Raw genomic sequence first — 27759 nt, forward strand, 5'->3', positions numbered from 1 at the left:
GAGGCTTGAACATGCACGAAAACTCACCAAAATTTGCACATACATTCAACTTTGCGTAAATTTTGATAATCTACAAAAAAATTTAACAAAATGGCTCAGTGGCGCCCCCTTGAAATTTTCAAAAAGGCCTCTCCTATTAGGTTTTTTCAACGTAGAACAATGAAATTTAGTGAGTCGATACATTGTACAAAACTGCTCCAAAAAGTCTCTTGCACCCATATTCCAAACCCAACAGGAAGCTGGAAATTTTGGGTCAAATGCGAAATTTTATCGATTTACATTTGAGACCTTGTCGCTGAAGGATAAAGTTGGATCGTCTTCAAAATTGGTCAGACTATTCAGGAGACCTATGAGATCTTAAGTTTTCAAAATGGTGTGTTTTCATTCAAGGGTCTGGCCTGGGCGTGGTCCCAAAGTCGGCCATTTTTAGGCAAAATACCAAATTCAGAAAATGATTAAAAACTCCGTGATCCAACGTTCAATCTTTTTCATTTTTAGCATGTTTATGAGATATCCCAGCCTGAACACGACTGCATTGAAATATTACCCATTAGGCCTGGCGCCCCTAGTGGAAACAGGAAATGGCCTTCTTTACGAGACAGGCTCCTCCTCCAAGGGAAAAAAATCTATTGACCTCAAACCTGTTTCAGGGGAGCCTCAAGACATGTGTTCAGGTGCCTGATGAAAAATATTGAGGTTTCGTTGAAGCGGAGAGGTCCAAACTGGAAGTGAAAATGACCGTCAACAATTTGTCTCGCCAAAAACTTTGAACAGTCATAACTCGGCAGATATGCAACATATCTGCGCCAAACTTTCCGTGTTTGTTGAGAGTCATACCCTGAAGGTTCTTGTAGGGGTCATTTGCATCAACTCTACAGTGCCAACTAGTGGCGACAGAAAGAAGTTTTAAAAAAGGCCTTTCCTGTTGGGTTTTTTCAACATAGAGCAAGGAAATTTGGGAAGTAGATACCTTATGCCTAACTGCTCAAAAAAGCCTCTTGCACCCATATTCCAAATCCAACAGAAAATCGGGTATTTTGGATCAAATGTGAAATTTCTGTCCATTTCTAGTACAGTTTACATTTGGAGGCCTGGACATGCACGAAAACTCACCAAATTTTGCACATACATGCGGCTTTGTGTGGATTTCGATAATCTCTCAACGTTACAAAAAAATGTAACAAAATGGCTCAGTGGCGCCCCCTTGAATTTTTCAAAAAGGCGTTTCCTATTAGGTTTTTTTAACGTAGAGCAATGAAATTTGGGGAGTCGATACCTTGTGCAAAACTGCTCCAAAAAGTCTCTTGCACCCATATTCCAAACCCAACAGGAAATCGGGTATTTTGGATCGAATGTGAAATTTTTATCAATTAACAGGGTGCACATTTGAGACCTTGTCACAGAGGGAATCAATTGGATCATCTTCAAAATTGGTTAGACAATTCAGGAGACCTATGAAATCTAAACTTTTCAAAATGGTGTGTTTTCATTCATGGGTCTGACCTGGGCGTGGTGCCAAAGTCGGCCATTTTTTCGGCAAAATGACAAATTCAGTAAAGGACTAATAGCTCCTTGAAACAACGTTCAATCTTTTTCATATCTGGCATGTATGTGCGGGATCCCACCCTGAACACGAGTGCATTGAAATATTACTCATTAGGCCTAGCGCCCCCTAGTGGGAACAGGAAATGCCTTTTTTACGAAACAGGCTCCTCCTCCAAGGAAAAAAAAATCTATTCACCTCAAACCTGCATCAGGGGAGCCTGAAGACATGTGTTCAGGTGCCTGATGAAAAATACTGAGGTTTGGTTGAAGCAGAAGGGTCCAACAGGAGAAGTAAAAATGACTGAAGCCATTTCGTCTCACCACAAGTTTTGAACAGTCATAACTTCTACAACATATCTGCGCCAAACATATCGTGCTTGTTGAGTCATAGTCTGAAGGGTCCTGTAGGGGTCATTTGCATCAACCCTACAGCGCCAACTAGTGGCAATAGAAAGTCACTCATTTTTTTAAATATATGTCCAGTTCTTTTCAGGTTGGTCATTGTAGTTTCAAGACCTTTTAAAATACTTATTTTACGGCCCATGTCCACATGTCTCTGTCTGTTGCTGTGATGACCCTTTATTCGCTCCTTTTTTGTAGTCCTCTGTCCAATAGGGGTTTTTATCTCTTAGGTGTGTGAATGTAAAGAGGCAACTTTCGCGCATGTTAGGTTCTAATGAGATGATTAGAGAGGACGATCTGCCACCACCCTGACCTGCACACTGTCCGAGTTGCGTGACGTCCGAGTTGCGCTAGATTGCGAGGGCCCGTTCAGTCCTGCTTGCAGGCCTAGTTTTTCATTGTTGTTTAACTGTGTGTCAGAATAGGGCCTCATTACTGTAGACTGAAGTGCTTTTCTTTTTGTGAACATTATTTTTTTGGGGAGAGATAGGAATATTATTTTTGTTGTGCTTTCACTAAACGATACTTACAGTGGGGAGAACAAGTATTTGATACACTGCCACTGGCAGTGTATCAAATACTTGTTCTCCCCACTGTATGTTTGTTGTGAAGGAGCTGCCAATAAACGGCGCAGTCCAAAGAATGCCTGTGTCCACTCGCCTCTACTGTATAGCATATATTTGTACATATCTTACCCAAAATACAACAAGAGACACATAATTGCCACTAAAAGAAAGAAAACTTACCGAAATATGTGTGGAGTACAAATAGCAATTTGCATTGCATTGTGAATACAGCATAAACGTCTCACAACTACTAATTCTCCCACGTTTAGAAGAAATAACATGAGTATGGAACGGCGCTGCCCCCAAGCGGCCGGTGGCATTCTCTTCACTCTTAATGTCCATAAACGGCCTCATATGATGTAATCTGTTTGAGGCAATATGCGAGATGGTCATTCACCCAAGCGCCAGCAGAGGGCGGCAAAACTCCATAACAACAAGTGAGCGTTTCAGTGTACTGTCATTTAACACTAGAAAACCCAGTAGAGGCCGACTCGGCCCTTCCCCAAGACAAATATTCCTAATATTCCCAAGCAATGGCCGATTTGGCCTCTCTTCCTAAAAAACCCAGAGGTGGGCCAGATGACCCAAGTGCTTTTGAATTAGCAAGTCGTTGTCCGACAGACACCACCCATTCATATGTAAATGCAACCACTAGACATACATTGTGTTAGAATGCGGCCCAAACGGAGGGGAACACACCACGGTTGCACACTTCATGTGATAGTTTTTGTCAGTTCAAGTCAAGCTACATTTATTAATTTACATTAATTTATGGAGTTTTACGCTTTTTACAAACTTTTAACTTACTTCTCCTATACTCCACACAGAAAAACTGAAAAAAAATGGCCCAATGTGTACATTGTTTTTGCAAAAAAAAAAAAAAACGTTTTAGAACTGCAGTTTGAGTTTAAAGCAAGATCATGTATATAGTTAAGAATGACTGGATCTAATGGAGCATGAATTGTGGCCATTTTGTCTGAAGTTAGTACGAGAAAATGTGTGAAAACCTTTGAGAAAAACAGAAACAGAATTTGCATCAAGAGAAGGTGGAAGGGAGCGGCCCTGAACGGTTTCTTTGAACACACTGAAACAATGACTGAATGTCCTAATAGTCCTAATTATTATGAAGGGAATATGTACTGCACAGTGTTGTCAATCTTACTTCAAAAAGTAATTAGTTACAAGTTACTAACTAAATTACTTTTTGGGAGAAGTAACTCAGTTACCTCATTGTAAGAGTAATTTGTTACTCAGCAAAGTAACTCATGTTACTTTTCATGTTCTACACGTTATTACAAATATACATTATAAAACATTTCACATCAAAGATGTTTATGATAACTGATTGAATTGATTTTTTTCATTCCTCCCCAAAAAACGTAGGTCAGATTTTTTACATTTTTTTTTTTAATTCACCTAAATGAGAGTTAGCGGTATACAATCTCATTGGGCTGTCATGATAAATGGTTTTTAAAAAATCACAGGGACCTTGATTACTTGCCATTGAAAATAAATGGGAAATTTGTTTTATATGTATTTGTTTAAATTCCGATACAGGACATACCATCTTCATAAGTAGGACTGATAATTCAACTTCAGACACTTATTTCTTACTTGCCTACTGTAGGTTGATGAATTTGTAGGTAGATTTGTGTATGTCTTTGTCAATCCAAAAAAAAGGTTCCTTCAATCAAAGTATATATTTTCAATCGAAAACAAAAGCCACTTGAATGAAAGCAAAATGTGTTTGAATGCAAAGGTTGCCTGAATGATAGCTTGTATCTGAACCAAGAGTGGTATTTACTAGTCTTGCATATTTTTTTTTCCAGCCATTTCATGTAAGGTGCTTTTCTTGTTACCACTGTTGCTTGGTATGCTTAGTTGTAGTGTTTCTGAATATCTATGTATCTCAATCTATATCGACGGAAATTGTTAACTGATCTTTTCAAAAATATTTTTTTTAACATGTAGAGGGTATTCAAACAAATACATCCAAATAAATTAGAATTATTAAAATACTGTCAAAACATCCTCAAAAGTTTAGCAGTTTATTGTCAAGTAAAAAGTGTCTGAAAGTAGCCTGACGCCCAACCCCCTTCCCCAGCTAATGGCTGAAAAATTTCCCCCAACGTCCCTTCCACAGCTAATGGCTGGCTGCAAGTAAAGAAACAGCAGCCTGACTTGTTTACGTTTGCATTCAAACACATTTTGCTTTCATTCAAGTAACTTTTTTTTCTCGATTGAAAATATATATTTTTATTGAAAGAACTTTTTTTGGCTTGACCAAGAAATAAACAAATCTAGCTACAAATCTATCAACCTACAGTAGGCTCTCAAAGCTGTGATTGATTCTCATAAAATTTTGTCTGTCTTTATTTGGAGGAAATTTTTGCATTCAAACACATTTTGCTTTCATTCAAGTGACTTTTGTTTTCGATTGAAAATATATACTTTGATTGAAGGAACCTTTTTTTTTTGGACTGACTAAGACATACACAAATCTACCTACAAATTTATCAACCTGCAGTAGGCAAGTAAGAAATAAGTGTTAGCTGAGGAGGGGGTTGGGCGAAAAAGGCTCAAGTCAGGCTACTTTAGCTGAGGAGGGGGTTGGGCGAAAGAGAAAGCAGCCTCACTCTTTGAGTGACATAATTATTGCTGATTCTCAGTTGCACAAATACATGAACTGAATCCCAGTAGATAAAAATATATAACAAATACATTTTAAAAATCATACAATGTGATTTCTGGATTTTTTTTTAGATTGTCTCTATGAGTGGAAATGCATCTATGATTAAAATTTCAGACCTCCACCTCTTTTCAAAATGGGTGGACTTGCAAAATCACAAGGAGTGCAAATAATTGCTCCTCATTGTATACCAAGTAGTCCCAGGAAAACAAAAAATTCTTGATAACCTTTCAACAAGTCCAGTATAGAGAATAGAGAGTGTATTAGAGGTACATTTATGTGTGTTTTCTATAGTATTTCAACGTTTTGACTTGATAGTTTTGATTTGCTGTGATTATTCTTGTTTGAATCCTGTGCATCAATAAATACCAGGAAGAAAAGACAAAAATTAACTTCGTCAGACTCTTATTTCAGTTTTACATTTGATACTGATTCAATGTTCTATTTTCTGCAGGCATCACAAATATACTGTTATACCAAATATTGCTAGCATATAAAGGCCCCACAAATACACTGTCAGGGATATTTTTTTCTGACAGTAAAATCGTAAAACAATACACATTATTAAAATGTGCAAAACCCCATAAATGTAGCTTGACTTGAACTGACACATAATATGACATGAATAGTACTACTGTTGTGTGTTCCCCTCCATTTGGGCCGCATACCAACACAAGTGGTTGCATTTCCATATGAACGGCTGTTGTCTGTCGGACAACGACTTGCTAATTCAAAAGCACTTGGGTCATTTAGGCCACCTCTGGGTTTTTTCGGAGGAGAGGCCAAATTGGCCATTGCTTGGGACCGTTAGGAGTCTCAGAATTCTCCGGGACTTCTAGTGTTAAATCTGTCTGAGCGGGACATCTGCGTTAATTGCGTCAAATATTCTAACGTGATTGATTTTTAAAAAAATAATTAACGCCCGTTAACGCGATAATTTTGACAGCCCTAATATATACAGTGCCTTGCAAAAGTATTCGGCCCCCTTGAACCTTGCAACCTTTCGCCACATTTCAGGCTTCAAACATAAAGATATAAAATTTTAATTCTTTGTCAAGAATCAACAACAAGTGGGACACAATCGTGAAGTGGAACAAAATTTATTGGATAATTTAAACTTTTTTAACAAATAAAAAACTGAAAAGTGGGGCATGCAATATTATTCGGCCCCCTTGCGTTAATACTTTGTAGCGCCACCTTTTGCTCCAATTACAGCTGCAAGTCGCTTGGGGTATGTTTCTATCAGTTTTGCACATCGAGAGACTGACATTCTTGCCCATTCTTCCTTGCAAAACAGCTCGAGCTCAGTGAAGTTGGATGGAGAGTGTTTGTGAACAGCAGTCTTCAGCTCTTTCCACAGATTCTCGATTGGATTCAGGTCTGGACTTTGACTTGGCCATTCTAACACCTGGATACGTTTATTTTTGAACCATTCCATTGTAGATTTGGCTTTATGTTTTGGATCATTGTCCTGTTGGAAGATAAATCTCCGTCCCAGTCTCAGGTCTTGTGGAGATACCAACAGGTTTTCTTCCAGAATGTTCCTGTATTTGGCTGCATCCATCTTCCCGTCAATTTTAACCATCTTCCCTGTCCCTGCTGAAGAAAAGCAGGCCCAAACTATGATGCTGCCACCACCATGTTTGACAGTGGGGATGGTGTGTTCAGGGTGATGAGCTGTGTTGCTTTTACGCCAAACATATCGGTTTGCATTGTGGCCAAAAAGTTCAATTTTGGTTTCAGCTGACCAGAGCACCTTCATCCACATGTTTGGTGTGTCTCCCAGGTGGCTTGTGGCAAACTTTAAACAAGACTTTTTATGGATATCTTTGAGGAATGGCTTTCTTCTTGCCACTCTTCCATAAAGGCCAGATTTGTGCAGTGTACGACTGATTGTTGTCCTATGGACAGACTCTCCCACCTCAGCTGTAGATCTCTGCAGTTCTTCCAGAGTGATCATGGGCCTCTTGGCTGCATCTCTGATCAGTTTTCTCCTTGTTTGAGAAGAAAGTTTGGAAGGACGGCCAGGTCTTGGTAGATTTGCAGTGGTCTGATGCTCCTTCCATTTCAATATGATGGCTTGCACAGTGCTCCTTGAGATGTTTAAAGCTTGGGAAATCTTTTTATATCCAAATCCGGCTTTAAAGTTCTCTACAACAGTATCTCGGACCTGCCTGGTGTGTTCCTTGGTTTTCATAATGCTCTCTGCACTTTAAACAGAACCCTGAGACTATCACAGAGCAGGTGCATTTATTTGGAGACTTGATTACACACAGGTGGATTCTATTTATCATCATCGGTCATTTAGGACAACATTGGATCATTCAGAGATCCTCACTGAACTTCTGGAGTGAGTTTGCTGCACTGAAAGTAAAGGGGCCGAATAATATTTCACGCCCCACTTTTCAGTTTTTTATTTGTTAAAAAAGTTTAAATTATCCAATAAATGTTGTTCCACTTCACGATTGTGTCCCACTTGTTGTTGATTCTTGACAAAAAAATTAAACTTCATATCTTTATGTTTGAAGCCTGAAATGTGGCGAAAGGTTGCAAGATTCAAGGGGGCCGAATACTTTTGCAAGGCACTGTATATATATATATATATATATATATATATATATATATATATATATATATATATATATATATATATATATATATATATATATACAGAGAGAGAGAGAGAGAGAGAGAAAGCTCAGACAGTATTCTGCCTTTTGTTAAGTTTTACAGCAAGGCTTTTTGTGCTGTCTAACAGCGAACTCTTGTGGTCGCTTTGCGACATGGTTTATTGTGTTCTTGCCAGTTCAATATGGCTGCACGACGTCTCGGGCTGACGCCTACGTTGTAATGTTGTGCTTATATGATCCTTGGACAAGATTTGTCCGTAAGTATGGTTGTTGTAAAGAATGTACATATTATGTTAGTAAGCGAAATGTTATATTTTTTGTATGAGACGCTTTTTGTTTATGTTTAGTGAACCTGTATAGCGTGCTAAGCTAACGTTGTTGCTAATGCAATGCTTGTGTACTTTTTTTTTGTAGTTTTACAACGGTCTAAAGAGGACAATGGTTTGAGGCCATTTTATTAATAAATCAGATGAAAAAAGAAGAAGTCTGATTATTAAGGCGTCGTTCACTAGCTGTCTAGCTTTGGAAAAAGTAGACGCTTCCGAGTGAGGACAGCATAGACAGATTTAAATGACAGTAGAGTGAAATGCCCACTACAGTCCTTATGTACCGTAGGTTGAATGTATATATATCCATCTTGTGTCTTATCTTTGAATTCCAACAATTTATTTTACAGAATATATATATAATTTATATATATATATATATATATATATATATATATATATATAAAACAAGGGGTGGGGGGGGGGAGGGGGAAGTGTAAATAAATTATAGAATTAAGATTTGTTATCAATGAAAAAATTAAAAGTGTTCGTTGGCTGTCACTGAGTAGCATGTACGATCGCTACACAAAGCTAACTAAATTACCCCCAAGAACGGTCAGAGACGTAGGACAACTAGAGGATATATAAGAAAGACAGAGCTGATGGTAAAAGATAGCTTGTTGAAACAGGAGAATGTCATTGTCAGTCGCGTCGATAAAAAAGCTAAGGCTATGCTTAGGTCGGCTCGTTTTTTTCGTCTTTATCAGCCTTCGACACTCAAGCCATCTCTTTAACTGAACATTTTTATGTTCTTCCACATCTTTGCCAGTGATAGGGGGGGATGATAAATGTCAACTTCAACCGATGCAAATTGCCACTCAATCATGTGTTCCGCACCTAAAATAATGATGATTGGTACCTTTGGAATGATCATGCGATTAAAAAAAACTTCTGCACCCTGCACCATATTTTTGCAACATGGGCATGCATATGCACACATAGGTTGGTATAGGCAATGAATTATTACAGCATGGCAACCGATGTATTTCAAGTCAGGCACAACAACAGACTGCGCATGTCTCACAGAATGGCTTTAGGAGCCTGTCACGAGCTTGCTGAGACATTCTTTAAAGGTGTTGTAGTCCATCACCTTCCTATCCCCCTTCCTCCCCAAGAAGACCTTGAGAGCCTCCCCAAACTCCTGAGCTGTCTTGTCTCTCTGTTTCCCATTTATATCTGTCTTTCTGATCTTGAAGAGTGGATCTGTCTTGGGAAGGAGCGTGCTTGTGTCTCTCGCGTACTGCATCTCTGTCTTCATCCTCTCCTGCTTCTCCTTCATGTTGTTAGCGGTCATGTCGGCCAGGAAGGTGTCCACCTCCTCTGCCGAAGTGAAGGGCCCACCGCTCTCCTTCAGCTTCTCCAGGGACTCCAGTTTCTTCCTTTCGTGTTGCAGTGAAGCCTCCCTCCTCTCATCAGACCCCTTCTGCATCCTCTCCTTCATGGAGCTCGTCCAGGTGAGCTCCAGCTCCCTCTTTGCCATGGCCGCTTCCCTATAGCCCCTAAAGCTGGGGGTTTGGTCTTCCCTCAGCTCCTTGCACCTTTGCAGAATCATCTGCCTGCTGACAGCCTGGAGGCTGCGGGTTTTCATCCTCTTCAGCTCCGACGAATCTCTTCCTTGTCTTTCTGTTCACATCTTGCTTCTCTTCTTCTTCCATGGCGTCCGGGACTTCCTCTGTTTTCTTTTCGGTAGTGTTTCCTTTCCTCTCCTCCTTGGTGTCTTCTGTTCTGGGTTTCTTAGCAGCGCTACCCTCCTCCTCATCGCTGCTGGCATCACTGCTGGACAGGCTGCCATCCTCATTCAGTATCTCTTCTATGTGGGAGAGAGGATGGTACAGGAACTGCTTGTCCTTTTCCTCCCTGTAGGCCTCCAGCCTCTCTCTCGCCCTCTGCCTCTTCATCATGGCCTGGTACCACACAGGATCCACTTCCTTTCCACATTTCATCTTCCTCTCCGTCCTCTGGTCCTCGTAGTACAGTTCCTCCATTCTCCCCATGCTCACTCCCCACTCCTCTTCCACCTTTTTCTTCTTCTCCCTGTCCTCCTCCCCATTCGGCTTCCTGGGAAAGATGTCGTAGAGCTGGTCCTTCTTCGAGATGAGCTCCATGTACTCTGCCACCTTACGCTTCCCCTTTCCTCCTTTCTCCTGCTGCTGGTACCTGTGGTTGCCCTCCTGAACCAACTTCAGAAGGTCCCCCAGCCGCCTCTTCAGACTCGATAGTGGGATGCATGGGATTGAATCATGATACCATTTGGCGTAGATTTGTTTGGCCACTTCGTTCACCCCCATCTCCCTGGTGTGGCCTGCGCCACACCTGGTTTTGTCCGTGAAGTACCTTAGCATCCCGACTACACTGGCCAAGGTGGGCAGCTGGGTGGAGGGCTGGTACGTCTTCATCTTGGGGAAGATCACATCCAGGTCGTATACGGGGCCAGAGGAGCGAGTTTGAGGCCGAGAACTCCTGTCCGAGCTGCTACGGCTGGGTCCTGCCCCAGAGTCAGACATGGTCTTCAACAGTCCGATGAGCTCAAAGTTGAGATTTGGGCCTTGCTGGCCGGTTTATCTGAAACAGGAACCAGGAATTGGTTAAGGGGAACAGGAAACAGGAATAAATAGCATTAACCAGGTACTTATTTATTTCAAACCATGGTTGATATCAGGAGTTCGGAGTTCAGAGTCGGAGTCGGGAGTCGGAGTCACCCTGAGTCGTGACAGCGATTCAGGAGTCGGGGTCTGATAAGGAGTCGGTCAGAAGCCCGCATTCAGAGTCGAAGTCGGAATAGCACCACCACCACGGCTCCGGAACCTTGGCGGGGACTCGGAATTGGAGTCGGAGTCCGAGTCACTCAGAGTCGTGGCGACGAGCCAAGAGTCGGAGTCGGAGTCGGAGTCGGTCAGCAGCCCGAAGTCGGAGTCGGAGTCGGAACAGCACCACCATCATAACTCCGAAACCCTGGTTGACATCATTGTATTGAGTGTGGACATAAGCATTATTGTGGTATATGCAGCATAAACTTCAGTTGCAGGGTGCAGAAGTTTTTTTTAATAGTAGAACCCATTCTTTGGTGTGATTCTGTCCCATTTTTGATGTAGTTTTGCTGTGTAAGTGGTGGTTTGCATATTCTAAAATTTCTGTTTTTGCGCCAATTACCATCCCCCCGTACGCAGTGAATTTGGCACCAGGCACATCATTTTCGGAGAGAGTTGGTAGGTTTAGCTCTGTAAACATCTCCTTCGTACACGATTTCCATTCATTTCCTATTAGGGACAAACGGTGGCCTGTCCCTACTTAGCAACAGTAGCTAATGTCATGAATATTAATGAGCGGAAGTGACGTGTTGCTTGTGGTACGCCATTGGCTGACATACTGACATGTGATCAGCAGCGATAATTGGCTCTGATTGGTTCAAATGTGCATGTTTTCTGGAACAGCAAAAAAAAAAAAAAAAAAGGTTGAAATGATGCAACAAAAAAAGGGCAATGCAACATAAAATGGATCAAATCTTAAAGAACAACAAAAGAGTTGAGGAGGCTTGTTTATCATATTTAGTTTTATTTGCTCTGATGGGAAGGTTCAGAACATCTTAGCTGTCAATGTGCACTTTGGACTTATATTTGTTCATTTATGTTAGGCTACTTTTTCATTTCCTTATGATTTAGAAAAGTCAATGTTTGCGCGATCTTCAAAATATATAAATGTTTACATTAACTTAAATTTTAATATACATCCTATGTTCTTAAGTAGTTAAAATTGAGATTTGGCATTTATGTATGTGAGGAAATGAGGGAAAATACAAATTAGGAAATGGAGGTTGGGGTTATTGCTGTATTTGTTAACTTATATTTTGCAAATCATTGAAAAAATACAATTTTGAATGAAAATCAGTTTTTGTATGTGTTGAAATAACTGTGCCAAAACAGTTTTCTTTGCATTTCAGTAGTTTTGAGGAGGTTTGAGTCCCCCCCCCCAAAAAAAAAAAAAAAAAAAAAAATCAAACTAAATTTTTGGCTCCGTGGCGACCTTCACGTCAGGGAGTTCCGGCAAGAAATTCTTGTCACTTTCACCCCTGATTATGGCATATATTTATATCATTATGGATATATATTTAATGCAAATATATTAAAGCATTTGTAAATGGCAGTAAATCAAGGGCATGGTGAATGGGAGTCAGGCCTACATTTGTCACGAATATGAACCTAATCAATTTATAGGCTAAATGATTCATGCAAAATAAATCTGTAATGACTTATACTAACTTTCAGACTGCAAATGTATAACATCTTGATTTGATAATTTTTCTTAAATCTAGTGGAATAATTTTTCCATCTTGTTTTGAGTGTTCAAGACTATATTTTACAGATTAATGGGTCAGATTATTCCATTTACTTTAAGTAAATATTACCATTTGTTCTTGTAAAGCAATTCATCGAAAAGTTGGTCATTTTTCACCTAAACCAAGAAAAAAAAAAAAGCTTTCAAATAATGTTTTGAACAATAACTACTCTTGAACAAAGAACATTTCAGATTTTTTTTGATGAAATATACTAACTTTTTGCTAAAATAAGTGTGTTAAGATTATTTTCAGCTCGCCATTTTTCTTCTTTCAAGAAATCTGTGTAAAATGTTCTTGAAGCACTGCCAGATCATTTCACTTATTTCTAGTAGATTTACAGTGAAAACAAGGGAATTTAACCAGTTTTAAGGAGGTGTGTTTTTGCAGTGCATATGTATGGTTCAGGTGATACACCGTTGGTTTCAAACCTTTGTTTTAAAAAGCTTCCTACTGGAGTTTGAGGAATTGACACAGATTAACGCTATGCTAACTCTGATGCAGGTCGACTTTCAGTAGCAAAATTAGTATTGTGTTCACCACCTCCACAACATTGACGTCTTTTTACATTACTTGCAGTGGCTGCTGCTGGCGGAAAGAATTTCTAATATTCCTCGTCTTCGAAGGGGGCGGAGGAGGCCGCATGCAGTTTTTCTGTCACGGCTGTGACTCCCTGTGTGTGTGTGTGGGGGGGGGGGGGGTCAAGTCATCAGCCAATTAAACATGCGTTTGAGGGAAAAAATTGGACTGGCACATTCAGCAAGTGAAAAGGGGTCAGGGTAAGTCCGAACCTAATGAAAGTAATCAGCTTATAATGGTAGGGTCAATTCTATCGTTACAAAATATGAGAAGACAATCTAAATGACTTATTTAACTGAACTCATTATATGATGGAAATAAGGTTGTTTAAAAGTTGGTGGGGACAATTTCAGCATCCTGAAAGGTTGGTAGTGTTATGTCCCTACCATCCCTATGCAAACCTACAACCTTGCAGTAAATATTACTTGACTAATTGGCTTGAACTTATTGTAGAGAGCACTCGGTTTCTACTCTTTCAGGTGTGTCTCAGAACTCCAGTGAACAAAGGGGTCCTCTGGCAACTTTGAACATGGTGGGTAACCTGTGGCGACTGAAGCTCAATAATGTCAATGAAACAGGATCGTGGGAAATAAGTGTGGACTCTTCTGATGCCTACTCAGTTAAGGTCACAGGTCAGTTGTGGAATAGGACTTAAAATAGCAGGTAAACAGAGGTGGGTAGTAACCAGAGGTGGGTAGTAACGTGCATATGCGGAGTTTAAGGGGGGGGGCAACCCCCCTGGTGGCCGAAAAGTGTCATTGCATTTAATTGACTTTCACCTTTCACCTGACTTTCAAATGATTTTTAAATTAAGAGTTTTCTGGTAAAATATTGTCTATAAAAGTTGTAAAGCAATAAAAGAAACAACAAAAATGAATGAAATAAACAAAAATTGTATTTTTATAATGGGTCAAAATTATTTTTCAAACAGATCATGTGACTAGCACCTTAGACGATTTGCTTTGCTTAGCCAAAACCACTCGAGGACCGAAGAGGCAAGATGGATATACGTAATATTTTCAAACCTATGCTTTCAAAAGCGTCAACAACGACTGAGCAAGAACCAAGGATTGAAAAAGTGGACCATGAAACGCTAGAGGTCACCATCAAAATGGTGAGCGGAGTTTCAATTTGGCCCAATAAAGACACTAATTGTACAACAGAGGTGTCCCCGGTGTTTGCCAATGTAGTTACCCCCATCAAAATTGTATGCACTAGGCGCGTGAGCACACACACACACACACACACATTAGTTATGAGTTATGTCGACTTAAACAATTAATTGAAGCCAGAAAAGAACCATAGTTATATATTTTGGACATCGGCATTCATTAAACTGGAGAAACTCCGTACAGGACTTAAATTACAGTATTAACTGTTATAGGTCATCCTAAGAGTAAAAGAGAAAAACATTTCCTTTTTTACGTTCAGTACGTATGTTACGTTATCCGACATAAAAAAAAGGCATTTTTTTATGAATAGGCCATGTTTTAAAACCTCATAGATAACTACAGTGCCTTGCAAAAGTATTCGGCCCCCTTGAATCCCGCAACCTTTCGCCACATTTCAGGCTTCAAACATAAAGATATGAAATTTAATTTTTTTGTCAAGGATCAACAACAAGTGGGACACAATCGTGAAGTGGAACAATATTTATTGGATAATTTAAACTTTTTTAACAAATAAAAAACTGAAAAGTGGGGCGTGCAATATTATTCGGCCCCTTTACTTTCAGTGCAGCAAACTCACTCCAGAAGTTCAGTGAGGATCTCTGAATGATCCAATGTTGTCCTAAATGACCGATGATGATAAATAGAATCCAACTGTGTGTAATCAAGTCTCCGTACAAATGCACCTGCTCTGTGATAGTCTCAGGGTTTTGTTTAAAGTCTAGAGAGCATTATGAAAACCAAGGAACACACCAGGCAGGTCCGAGATACTGTTTTGGAGAAGTTTAAAGCCGGATTTGGATACAAAAAGATTTCCCAAGCTTTAAGCATCTCAAGGAGCACTGTGCAAGCCATCGTATTGAAATGGAAGGCGCATCAGACCACTGCAAATCTACCAAGACCTGGCCATCCTTCCAAACTTTCTTCTCAAACAAGGAGAAAACTGATCAGAGATGCAGCCAAGAGGCCCATGATCACTCTGGATGAACTGCAGAGATCTACAGCTGAGGTGGGAGAGTCTGTCCATAGGACAACAATCAGTCGTACTCTGCACAAATCTGGCCTTTATGGAAGAGTGGCAAGAAGAAAGCCATTTCTCAAAGATATCCATAAAAAGTCTTGTTTAAAGTTTGCCACAAGCCACCTGGGAGACAAACCAAACATGTGGAAGAAAATGCTCTGGTCAGATGAAACCAAAATTGAACTTTTTGGCTACAATGCAAAACGATATGTTTGGCGTAAAAGCAACACAGCTCATCACCCTGAACACACCATCCCCACTGTCAAACATGGTGGTGGCAGCATCATGGTTTGGGCCTGCTTTTCTTCAGCAGGGAAGATGGTTAAAATTGACGGGAAGATGGATGCAGCCAAATACAGGAACATTCTGGAAGAAAACCTGTTGGTATCTGCACAAGACCTGAGACTGGGACAGAGATTTATCTTCAAACAGGACAATGATCCAAAACATAAAGCCAAATCTACAATGGAATGGTTCAAAATTAAACGTATCCAGGTGTTAGAATGGCTAAGTCAAAGTCCAGACCTGAATCCAATGGAGAATCTGTGGAAAGCGCTGAAGACTGCTGTTCACAAACACTCTCCATCCAACCTCACTGAGCTCGAGCTGTTTTGCAAGGAAGAATGGGCAAGAATGTCAGTCTCTCAATGTGCAAAACTGATAGAAACATACCCCAAGCGACTTGCAGCTGTAATTGGAGCAAAAGGTGGCGCTACAAAGTATTAACGCAAGGGGGCCGAATAATATTGCACGCCCCACTTTTCAGTTTTTTATTTGTTAAAAAAGTTTAAATTATCCAATAAATTTTGTTCCACTTCACGATTGTGTCCCACTTGTTGTTGATTCTTGACAAAAAATTAAAATTTTATATCTTTATGTTTGAAGCCTGAAATGTGGCGAAAGGTTGCAAGGTTCAAGGGGGCCGAATACTTTTGCAAGGCACTGTACATCACCAAAACATGGGAATCGAGCAAATCTGTGCAGTGCTGTGGCTTCCCCCAGGGCATAAAATTTTTGACAGAGGTAACTACATTGGTACAACAAAGGCGGGCGTACCATATTCATTGGATGATGATCTTGGTGAAAAGTATAGCTGTCCTAAGCAGCCTGATTTAGAGTTCCCCTCTAAACACTCAATTTCAACTTATTATTATAAATATTCTTGTAAGTTAATTTTATTGTTCACACTGCGTTTCAGGGTCATCAACATGTTGTGCCCCCCACCTACCCCAAAAGTCAATGTAACCCACGTTACTATGATAAGAGAGCACTGAACATGATTCATATGGAAATTTAGTTAGCCAGGAATTATAATAAAAAAAATATCAACTCAAACGAAAGTTGATATAAAATTAGTGAGGAAAAAATAGGTTATTTAAAAAAAAAAATAATCGTTTGATTTAATTACTTTTTAAAAGGCAACGACCTACAAGCCAGTGGAAGGTTGCGATATTTCTCTCCCTTAACCAATGAGCGAGCAGGTTCTAGGCCATTGGTAGGATGACAGGAGCGAACTGGTCTTCTCTCTCTCTTTTACTTCCTCATCGTGAGCTAGTGAAGACGCAGCTTCTTTGGTTTGTCTGACAGTTACAAACATACTGCGGGAAAAAAAAAAAAACGGATTCAACTACAGTCTTTGTGCGTCACTGGAATTGTAAGTAAAATCGATTGAATCGCCACTAATTTAGTGGGGTCATATTACTGTTAATTTAATTTTTGCTGCGTCATCGCCACAATCGGCCGTTAGGAGGGCAGCTCGTGACAGCGCGGTTTGGCCAACCGTTAACTGCGTGCCGCCATCACCTTGTTCTGGTGAGTGTTTTATATGACATGTTATGAAACAAATGTATGAGTATTAATGTTAATTTAATGTTTGCTACGTCGTCATCGCAAACTGGCTGTTAGGAAGGCAGTTTGTGACAGCGCGGGTTGGCTAACAACCGTTAGCTACGTGCCCTCATCACCTTGTTCTGGTGAGTGTTTTATATGACATGTTAAGAAGCAAAAAGATGAATTTGAAGCATGATGTTAATACTAGCTTGGCCTGTTTAGGCCGGGTCTTTTATGCGGGAGTCGCCTTTCATTGAGGACATCGTGGGAGATCGCTTGTGAAGCAATTTTTTTTTTCCTTTCATTTTTCCGCTCTCGACCTGTCGAGCCACAGGAGTGGTTGTCGAAGGAGGGACCGGTGGCGAGCTAACCCAATTTTCGAACCTGAACTGGACACTTTTTTTGTTTCAGCTGGGAATCTGGTAGGAACTTTCCATAATACTCAACAGTGATTTACATGTGAGCTCACATAGCGTTTTGGGACTGGAATAATACGTTGAAGGGAAAACACTAAGTGCACTTAGTAAAGTTAGGGGGTGTAAAGTAACAGTTTTTTGGATAATTTGAGCATTTGTTTCATGCAGTTAACTTTTCTTTTCAATGTAAATATTGTAAATAGTTTAATATTTTTGTTTTTTTATTACACACAAAAACCCCACAATTATCTGTGTCTTGAGTTTTATTTGCTTCTGCCGGGTGCACGCTGTCTCCTGTAGTCGAGTCTAGCTTCTGATGCACTGGTCCAATAAATAAACACGTTATAATCAGACAACGTAAAGTGATACAAGGTAAACTTTGTCAGTTGTTAACCACCGGGTTACATCAACCTCAGCCAATGGTAACGCGTTAAATGTACTCCGTTACATTTACTTGACTCAACTTTTTGAGAAAAATGTACTTTTAAGAGAAGTTTTACAAAGCTATACTTTTTACTTTTACTTGAGTAGATTTGTGAAGAGAAAACGCTACTCTTACTTCGCTACTTTGGGCTACACAAGAGTCATTACATTTTTCCTCTTTATTCTACATATTATATTTATTATTTTTTGCTAGCGATGCCAAGTAGCTGTAGCAGCTGTAGTAGTTGCAAGTAGCTCTAACGATTTCACCAATGAGATGCCGCAACAATAATCACATGACTCCATTATATCAGACGCAAGCTTGCCGTTCTAAATTCACACCAGCCTGTTCAATCATGTGGTGTCTTTCAAGCACCCTAATAAATTAAGTATTTGATATAGAGCGCTGCCCTTAACACTGACTTGAAAGTGCGGATTTCAACCTCCCAGTTTTTATTTGGCCCCGATTGACCACTGAAAATCGGAGATATGATCCTTTTAATTTCAAAATAGTAATTATGAATGAACTCTTCACTATTCAAACTCGGAACTTTTTTCTCCATTAGAGGGCACTCATGCTCTTTGGACAAATAATGCCTTATTTATATAATTATTTTCTCTCGTCTGAATTCAAAAAATTTTTGGGGGGGGATTGGCTTAATACCATTGTTTAAAAAAAAATACAACAAAAATATAAGCAGTCACAATGCTACTCATTACTTGAGTATTTTTTTCACCAAATGTTTTTTACTTGTACTTGAGTACATTTTTGGACAACTACTTTTACATTTGTAATTATTTTGAAGTGACGGTACTCTTACTTGAGTAAAATTTTTGGTTACTATACCCACCTCTGGTAGTAACACGTTACATTTACTCATATTTACTTGAGTAACTTTTTGAGAAAAAAGTACTTCTTACAGATATTTTACTACACAATACTTTTTACTTTTACTTGATTAGATTTGGGAAGAAGAAACACTGCTCTTACTCCGCTACTTTGGCTTACACTAGAGTCGTTACATTTTCCCTCTTTATACCACATATTGACTTTATTTTTGCCAGACATGCCGACAGTTTCACCAATGAGACGTCATAACAATAACCACATGACTTCATGATACCAATCAGAGGTAACAAAGGTTTTTCTCCACTCGAGGGCACTCATGCTCTTTGGATGGGTGGTTTTTCATAGTGTTGTTCTGGTCTGAATTAAATGATTTTTTTGTCATATTTTTGGCATTATATGGTCATATAATACGTTTGAGTATAATAATAGCATTTAATATCAATGAAGTTGTGCTGAGGGAAAAATACTATTACAGTATTTGGGAAAAAAACAGACATCGTAAGCAGTCACTCACAATGTTACCCATTACATGACTATTCTTTTCAACAAATACTTTTTTTTACTTGCACTTGAGTAAATTTTTGGATGACTACTTTTACTTGAGTAATATGTTTTAGAAACAAAGCTCCTGACTCTTAAGAGTAAAATTTTTGGTTACTCTACCCAACTCTGCAGGCCAATCTATTCTATTTGTACATGTTTTGAAGCTCACAAATATTTGTTTTAACAATGTTAATGTCAGGTCAAAGTCCAGTGAACTTCATCTACAACCTTGTGGAAGCCCGTGAAGGAATCCATGGAGACTTCTTTTTGAAGGAGGGACGTCCACTTTTTGGTGAAAGATAAATTTCAAAGTTATTTCTTTTTTTCATGTCCCTGGAATTGCAAAAATATTTCTTTTGTCTCTTGTGTAAATTCTTAGGTGGTAATGTCACCCTGCTGGTCACAGTGATGGGGAGTGAAGGTGTAAATGTCAGTGAGGTCACGCTGTGTGACAGGTCAAGCCCAACAGAGGTCAATGGAACATTGCAGGCAAGTTTTAGAAGACACCGTTTTTTTTTTTTTAAACAAATTTTATCACAGAGAAAATATACCATTGCTAAACTCGAAAAAATGTACCGCAGGTATTACAGCCGAGTCCGTAAAGATACGTGTCTCAAAATGGCAAAACTCAACGACACAGAACCTGTGGTGTTAGTCGATAGCATGGTGACAAACATTCAAGTCAAGTTCAAATCAAATATTCGCCACAGCTGGTAACTCGCAGACATGGGCTGAGAAGACTGAGAAAACAAGTAAATTTGCCTATTAACTAAAGCATCCTCATCAACTGCATTTGTTGCTGACAAGGGATAAATGCCTACGCATAGTGTTCAATGTTCAATAGGATTTATTACATTACGTTAAATGTTAGTTAAAAACATTAAACAAAATAAATTTCACATTCAAAATATGGTTTTGTGTATCGAATCATAGGATAAGTTTAGCGATCCGAATCATGAATTTTTGCATCATTTCAGCCCAAACTGTAGTTTAACAGAACCTTTTATAAGTATTCTTTTTCACCATAATTACTTGATTTTATTTAACTTGTCCTTGAGACACTCTGTTACAGTGATATTTAAGATATCCTAAAAAGATAGATACCTAGCTCGCTATATCGTGAGGACAGACAAATGCCACGTTTACATGGAGCCAAATATTCCAATTACAATCGGTTTAGATGTTCAAACCGAATAAATGTGTTCCATATAAACACCTCATTCGGAATGAACAGGCCCAAACCGAATGGAATTTCATTCCGATTCACAGGGGTGGAATATTCCTTTTCCCAAACCGATTAGAAGTAAAATTATATCATGTAAACAGGGAAGCGGAATGGTGTCTGGTTGCGTTCTTTCTGCGCATGATCCGTACTGACGTGGTGACGTCACTTGGTGACGTAAGTAACGTCACTTGCAACATGGCTTCCAAGCACAGCGCATCTAATTGGAGTCCGGCGGAAAGATTGTATTTAATTCAAACTTTAAAAGAATTGAATATAATTGCTCGCTTAGACGGGCGTAAAACGAGGAACAGTGAACTATTTAAAAAAGTTCACGAGAGGTTACACGAAGCCGGAATAGACCGGCGCGTTGACCAGATTAGAAACCGGTGGAAAACGCTGACAATCGGCTACTACAAGGCAAAAGAGCAAAACAACAGAAGCGGATACGACCCCACAAACACAACAAGTGGGTTAAAGTTAAAACAGCAGCACTCTGACGATCGATCTCCATGTTTTGCAACGTGACGCTTTGTTTTGATTAATCTGCGCATGTCAGACGGCAGTTGTCAAACGTCCTTTCGGAATAAAGGCAGACACATGTAAACGCTGGATCGGAATAGCTGAAGTGACATGTAAACAGCCGATCTGAAATTTCCATTCGGAATGATTTGAATCGGTCTGAATAAAAGTCAGCATGTAAACGTGGCTACTGATTAATTGCATAACAGTTCCAGTGATATATCCCCATTTCTGACCAGACAATTGCCACGTTTACATGGAGCCAAATATTCCAATTACAATCGGAATATTTGTTCAAACCGAATAAATGTGTTCCATATAAACACCTCATTAGGAATGAACAGCGCCAAACCGAATGGAATTTCATTCCGATTCACAGGGGTGGAATATTCCTTTTCCCAAACCGATTAGAAGTAAAATTATATCATGTAAACAGGGAAGCGGAATGGTGTCTGGTTGCGTTCTGTCTGCACATGCTCCGTACTGACGTGGTGACGTCACTTTGTGACGTAAGTAACGTCACTTGCAACATGGCTTCCAAGCACAGCGCACCTAATTGGAGTCCGGCGGAAAGATTGTATTTAATTCAAACTTTAAAAGAATTGAATATAATTGCTCGCTTAGACAGGCGTAAAACGAGGAACAGTGAACTATTTAAAAAAGTTCACGAGAGGTTACACGAAGCCGGAATAGACCGGAGCGTTGACCAGATTAGAAACCGGTGGAAAACCGGCTACTACAAGGCAAAAGAGCAAAACAGCAGAAGCGGATACGACCCCACGAACACAACAAGTGGGTTAAAGTTAAAACAGCAGCACTCCGACGATTGATCTCCATGTTTTGCAACATGACGCTTTGTTTTGATTAATCTGCGCATGTCAGACGGCAGTTGTCAAACGTCCTTTCGGAATAAAGGCAGTCACATGTAAACGCTGGATCGGAATAGATGAAGTGACATGTAAACAGCTGATGTGAAATTTCCATTCGGAATGATTTGAATCGGTATGAATAAAAGTCAGCATGTAAACGTGGCTAATGACAAAGATATTGCAGTCTAAAGCCCTTTTTGCACAGGCCATCGCAGAATTCAGACTCCCGCGAAACCGGTGTCAGTGTGACCATATTTGGAAATGTGACCGTAGCAGCATGCCAGGAGCAAACAGCGATGCTTTTTTGCACTGTTGCAAGATGTTGCCATATGCATTTTAAAAAAGGAAAAGGCAGAGGTGAGCAACAGGGGCAAAAGTGTTCGACAAGGGAACTTGAAGATTTCAATCTTGTTTGTGAGCTACTATTCACCAAAACAGCTTTGAGCAGGGAGTAAATAGAAGGTCACCTTTCATGTGTCCCAAAGCTCGGGAAATTGACAAGATTGGCCTTGTCCCTACCTTCACAGTCATTAGGAGGTCCCAACTTCTTGGTGACATTCAATGTGTCTCCAACGGATGATTTTGTTGTGCGGCTAAGAGGAGACGACACCAGCTCATCGTCACTGTCTTCCACTACAAGCAGATTCCAGAGGCAGGCCTCCACTTCCATTAAGACTTCCAACTTCTCTATAACTGTGAGACTGAATTTCTTCAAATCTCTTCCAAAGGACAGCATTTACATTGTCAGACTTTGAAACTCATCCAAAATTAAAACAGCCTCTAGATTAAAATATGAAAATTACACAACTGGTCCTGAAACAAGTAAAGTTTACTTTTGAATCTGGAATAATGTGCACATGGACTGATAATGGTTAGTGGGAAATGGGCAATATACTGAATTTAACTGTTGCCATAATTTAACAGTTATCTTTAATTTGATAACGCCTTCCACTATGACTTTGAAAACTGTGATGCCTTTGGTCAGTCTATGGTTACTGTCTACTTTGGTAGTGAATATAACTTAGAAAAAAATTGCAAATTGAATAAAGCATTATGATTTTTTAAAAGGCTGTCTGAATTTTCTAGGCTCGAGCTAACAGCACCAACATTGAACCAGGTTCCACGATCCCTATCCAATTCACTGTTACCTCAAGTAAAGTTGTGACATTTTATGTGAATGCTACCAATGACCGCAACTTTACCTCGACATCGCCCAGCACTGTCACCATAGAGGCAGCTACTGGGGGGGAGGCCGACGGCACCGTGACCCTAAAGGCTCCCGACAGAGCAACGTCAGGAACAGATGTGACACTTACAATTCAGGTGGAAGATGCAACTGCCACCGATATCAACTATGTTGTCCTTAGGTTTTCTGTCACTGCGAAGGTAAGAGCAATGAGTGCGTCTTTCGGTAACATACTATTAGTTCTTATTCATGTAAAGCCGGCTACAAATACACTGAAATTGGTTCTGCTTGTGGCCTTAATAAATTCAATTCAAGATGAATCATTTAGTTGAATTAAACAGGCATTCATCTCTATGATACATGTTTAGAATGGTGATTTGATTTGGCTCGCACGATTTTCCTCCCGCTTTCCGTCTCCAGGTGACTGACGTCAATAGACCAGTGTGCCATGAAGTAAGTACATCTACATCCAACTGTTCAATTTCATCACTCTGTGACTCCTCCCAGTGGGAGTTTGTGGCCAATGTGACCGACGGTGTTAATGGAACGGGAATTGAAAGAATCACCGTCCGTGAAGGGAATGGCACCCTCCACACGACCACAGTGAACGGGCCAGTGGGCGATAACATCACTGTGGTCTCCTACAGGGCATCTTGCTGTGCAGACAGACTGGAGCTGTCTGTTGTGGACAATGTGGGAAACGTTGGAATTTGTGTGGGCCTGGTGAGCCATTCCACCACAGTTGAGCCTGTAGTTGGGACTCCAGTTGGGACTCCAGCTACTGTGACAACTAACTCCACTTCCACTGCAGAGCAGAGCCTGAGCACCACACTTTGGGTCTGGATTACTATAGTGACACTAACACTTTGAAAATGAAAAATATGTATGTAATGATGTTCTTTTTTTGCATAATAATCAGGAACTCATAACTTGTATTTTGAAGTCAGTTAATTATGCCTGAGCTGTCACAAATATATTCTTTTCTAAATCTTGCCATCTGAATGTGAATTTTAATCATAGATTATTTGAAAATTGTGATTATAAAAATGTATGCAATAATTTTAGCTAATTGTTTATCGTTATATTTTTAACAATTACATTTTTGCATGATCTATTCAAGTCCTTGTTTTGGGATGGGTGGCTTACCACATGTTTTTAAAAATGAAGTATATTAAAAGGTAAACAGTACGTGAAGCTAATAAACACTTTTGTCAGTCATTTAACAATGCTTATGAGTGTATTATCAGTTTGCATTGATGTAGCTAATTATGGGGGAAATCAGGTTTTTAGCACTTATGTTTTTTCAATATCAAAATGCCATTTTTAATATTTGAAAGGGTGTCATATGAACTGTTATTATTACACTAGGCTATAACCTATTACATTACCATATATAGGCCAAAAATACACCAAATTCCGACTGGAAAAAATATTCAGAAGGTTTTTGAAGAAATCTTTTTAGTTTTCCAGTTCAGCTTTGTGACTGAACTGGCATTTAGCGCCTCACACCGCATGAGCTGTGAGCTGCATCTTGTGTCTGATACGTGGTACGCAGGGCCAATCAGTTAAATTCAACAAAATGATTACAAAATTGACAATTTTAGTGCGTTAGATGCATTGTATGTTGGTCTGTAGGTGTTTATTTATGGTTGTGTGTGGTGGCGTGTTTTAAAAGGTAGCTTGGATAGAAAGATATGTACTTCTTGAAAGATACATGTTAGTACGAGTTACAATATTTTTAAATTAAAACCCGTCTTAATGTTATCGTTTTATTAAAATTTGTAAAATTTTAAATAAAAAAATAAACTAGTTTGAGAGAATGTATTCATGCTTAAAACACAACCATTATATATTATACGTTGAATGCTTTTGTTATGCTTGCATGAGAACATTATAGCATAGAGTATCATTGTTAGAACAATCTGTTGTAATCTTTTTGAGTGGGCCTTCTCATAGCCTTGACGATTGGACTGTCATGTTCCTGTTGTTTCCAATATGCCATGAATGAATACAATGTGGCAACTATGGCTTATCAAACTTCTTCCTGGCCACAGCTGCTGATTCAAGGTTATAGCTAAAGGTGGTTTTCCCCTATGAGAGATTTTTTTCTGTAACTTGAGATGTTCTTACTAAGTTTCGATTTCGTTTCTATGGTGTCAACCCATAAATAGAGGGATGCCCTGTATCTCTCTTTTGTCCACATGCGGAGAGGCACTTTGTGTGTTATTCCGTGTCTGTACCCAAGAGCTCTAGTATTGTACATAAAACCTGCAAAGACAATCCTTGGTTGAGTGTGATTCATTTCTCATCGAGCTATCGAGTTGACACTTGGAGTTCAAAGTTGAATTTCCCTGACATTCTCTACTTGGTACTTCGAGCCGGGTGCCAACGCTCTTCTCCGGTGGAAGAATGACGACGCCTGCGGCTGCCCACCACCCGGAGCCTTAGAACCTCCGGGGAAGCCCTCCTTTCTACGAGGCCATGACGCGGACATCCTCCATTGGCGAACTGCAAACGGCATTCGAACCTGAGAACGAATCAACCACCAACCAGGATTGAACAAGGTTAGTATGTAATTGGATGCGTTGGGAACGTACGTCCCACGCAAGACGAGTTTCTTCGTCAGGATGGACTTGGTCGTCGACACCACAGTCTAATTGTATTTTAAGCATTAAAATACAAAACGGTATAACTGACCAAGGTCAGTTTAGGTAGGGTTCAATATACCCACGAATCTAAAACTGGTGGTTTGTGACTGTGAGTATAAACACCCGGAGCTATCCGCCTTCCTCGGAAGGTAGAAGCTTGGTACCTGGTCACCCACTGGGCAGTGCATTTTCCTGGGTTGAGAGACAACATATTTGATAAATAAAATGAAGGAAGTTGGTAAGCCGGCTGGTTTAAATCCAGACGCAATCAACACCAACGAACAAAGGAAAGAAGTCGTAAAAAGGGCAGAAAGTGAATATAAGGGTTGTTGTCAGTTTGTTCCAAAGTGGGAAAAAACCTATGGGTTTTCCGGAGACATTGAGAATGACAAAGATTTGAGCATATTGTTGAATAAATTGGCAATAAAGGTGAGCATGGCAAACAGTATGTGTTGTAAAGTCCTGTTGGACCGAGTGCGGGCCAACAGGCAGCAAAAGGTTCGCCAAAAGGCAGGAAAAGAAATAGATGAGGCCGTAATGGCTTCGCGAGGCGTTCAGGGTCCGCAGTTAAATGCGGCCCCCACAACCCCCGCACTACCTCAAGTGGCCTTTGCGCCACCGACTGTGGCCCCCGTATAACAGCCCCCAAAGGGACCACAGTGGCCTCAAACTAGTACCCCAGATAAAGTGAAACTGTCAGAGGAAAATGGATTACAGCGTCCAGTAATTTTGCCACCAATACCACCGCCTAGTTATGGAACAGCGGTGGTAGGAGGCATGCCGTCATTGTGCCCTTACCCCGATTTGACCCAGTACGAGAAAGGGAACACCCCGCACACACCCCAATTATCTACATCTAGTTGGAGCACACCTCTGAAAAATCTGCCCATGTCACCACACAGTTTGTTCACGGGAGAAGTGACCCCCACAGTTCGGCCTAAAACCAGATCTACTGGTCCAGTAGGAGTTTGGAATAACTCCATGGATTCGAGTCACCCCCTGCAGCCATTAGGGCTGGAACCCAATTCTGTGGAAACCTATCCGATGATAGCATTTCCTGGCCCAGCGGGACCTAACGGTCAGGCCGGACCCCCAATTTTAGTACATCGGCCTTGGACAGCCAGTGATATAATGGATGTCGTTAAAGACATGTCAAAACCACGGGACAACCCAGTGGAATGCGCTGATGAATTTGTGCGGGTTTGCTGAGATTTCATGTTAAATGCAGAGGAAATTGTGCGTCTCCTAGTGAGACTTTGTGGATCAAGGGCTCCTACGATCCAAGGGAATTTTGAGATAAGGGAAGTACATACAATTAGCCTAATATGTTCGCAGCGATAATAACACTTGGACAAAGGATAAGAGATGCTTTTGCCACGACCCCTGATTTTACAAAGCTTCACATTTGTAAACAGAAGGATGAGGAAAACCCAGAGGATTTCCTCACCAGGTTGACTGAGACCTTTAAAGCTGTAGTGTGAACTAATTTCTTCACATGCCAAATAGGGTCACAAGTAAAGTAATTAAACATTGTCCACCAAATAAAGCATGAAAAAATAATTTATATGTTGTATATTTGACAAAATAATCGCGCTTCCGAAGTTCGAGCCTGAAAGGGGACGAACCCGGAAGTGATACGTCACACCGGCAACAGCGTTGGCAGCTCCATACATACGGCCGCCATACAAAGCCCTTCAAACAATGATTCAAACAGCGATATAAGCGATAGACCGAGCGCAAGGGAGGAGATCCAAGTTTTTGAAGAGTTGGAGGAAGAAGAGGAGCTTGGAATTTTATGTTGGATCTAACATGTATTAGCCAGACGCTAATCAGAATGCAAACAATGTGCCTAGACTACCTGACATGGAATGGATACAAGACCCATCGAGATTACAACATTGGTAAGATATAGGCTGTTATTATTTTTATGATTTGAAGATGCAGGCATTTGCACACAATTTTATGTTTTTGTCTATGTGATGACATTGTTAAA

At 40.1% G+C, this 27759-nt stretch overlaps 1 protein-coding gene across 1 annotated transcript in view; it reads left to right on the plus strand.

Moving 5' to 3' along the window:
• LOC130920060 (von Willebrand factor A domain-containing protein 7-like) overlaps positions 1–24920 on the plus strand; it is a 95368-nt gene extending 70448 nt beyond the window's left edge. The window contains exons 12-17 of the mRNA XM_057842903.1: positions 13547–13699; positions 19519–19611; positions 19699–19808; positions 22460–22627; positions 23019–23318; positions 23539–24920. Of these exons, the coding sequence (XP_057698886.1) occupies positions 13547–13699; positions 19519–19611; positions 19699–19808; positions 22460–22627; positions 23019–23318; positions 23539–23988 (1274 nt within the window). The 3' untranslated portion in view covers positions 23989–24920. The remainder of the gene's footprint in view (positions 1–13546; positions 13700–19518; positions 19612–19698; positions 19809–22459; positions 22628–23018; positions 23319–23538) is intronic.
• The last annotated feature ends 2839 nt before the right edge of the window (positions 24921–27759 follow it).

This window comes from Corythoichthys intestinalis, chromosome 8 (genome assembly GCF_030265065.1).
Source record: "Corythoichthys intestinalis isolate RoL2023-P3 chromosome 8, ASM3026506v1, whole genome shotgun sequence".
Lineage (NCBI taxonomy): Eukaryota > Metazoa > Chordata > Actinopteri > Syngnathiformes > Syngnathidae > Corythoichthys > Corythoichthys intestinalis.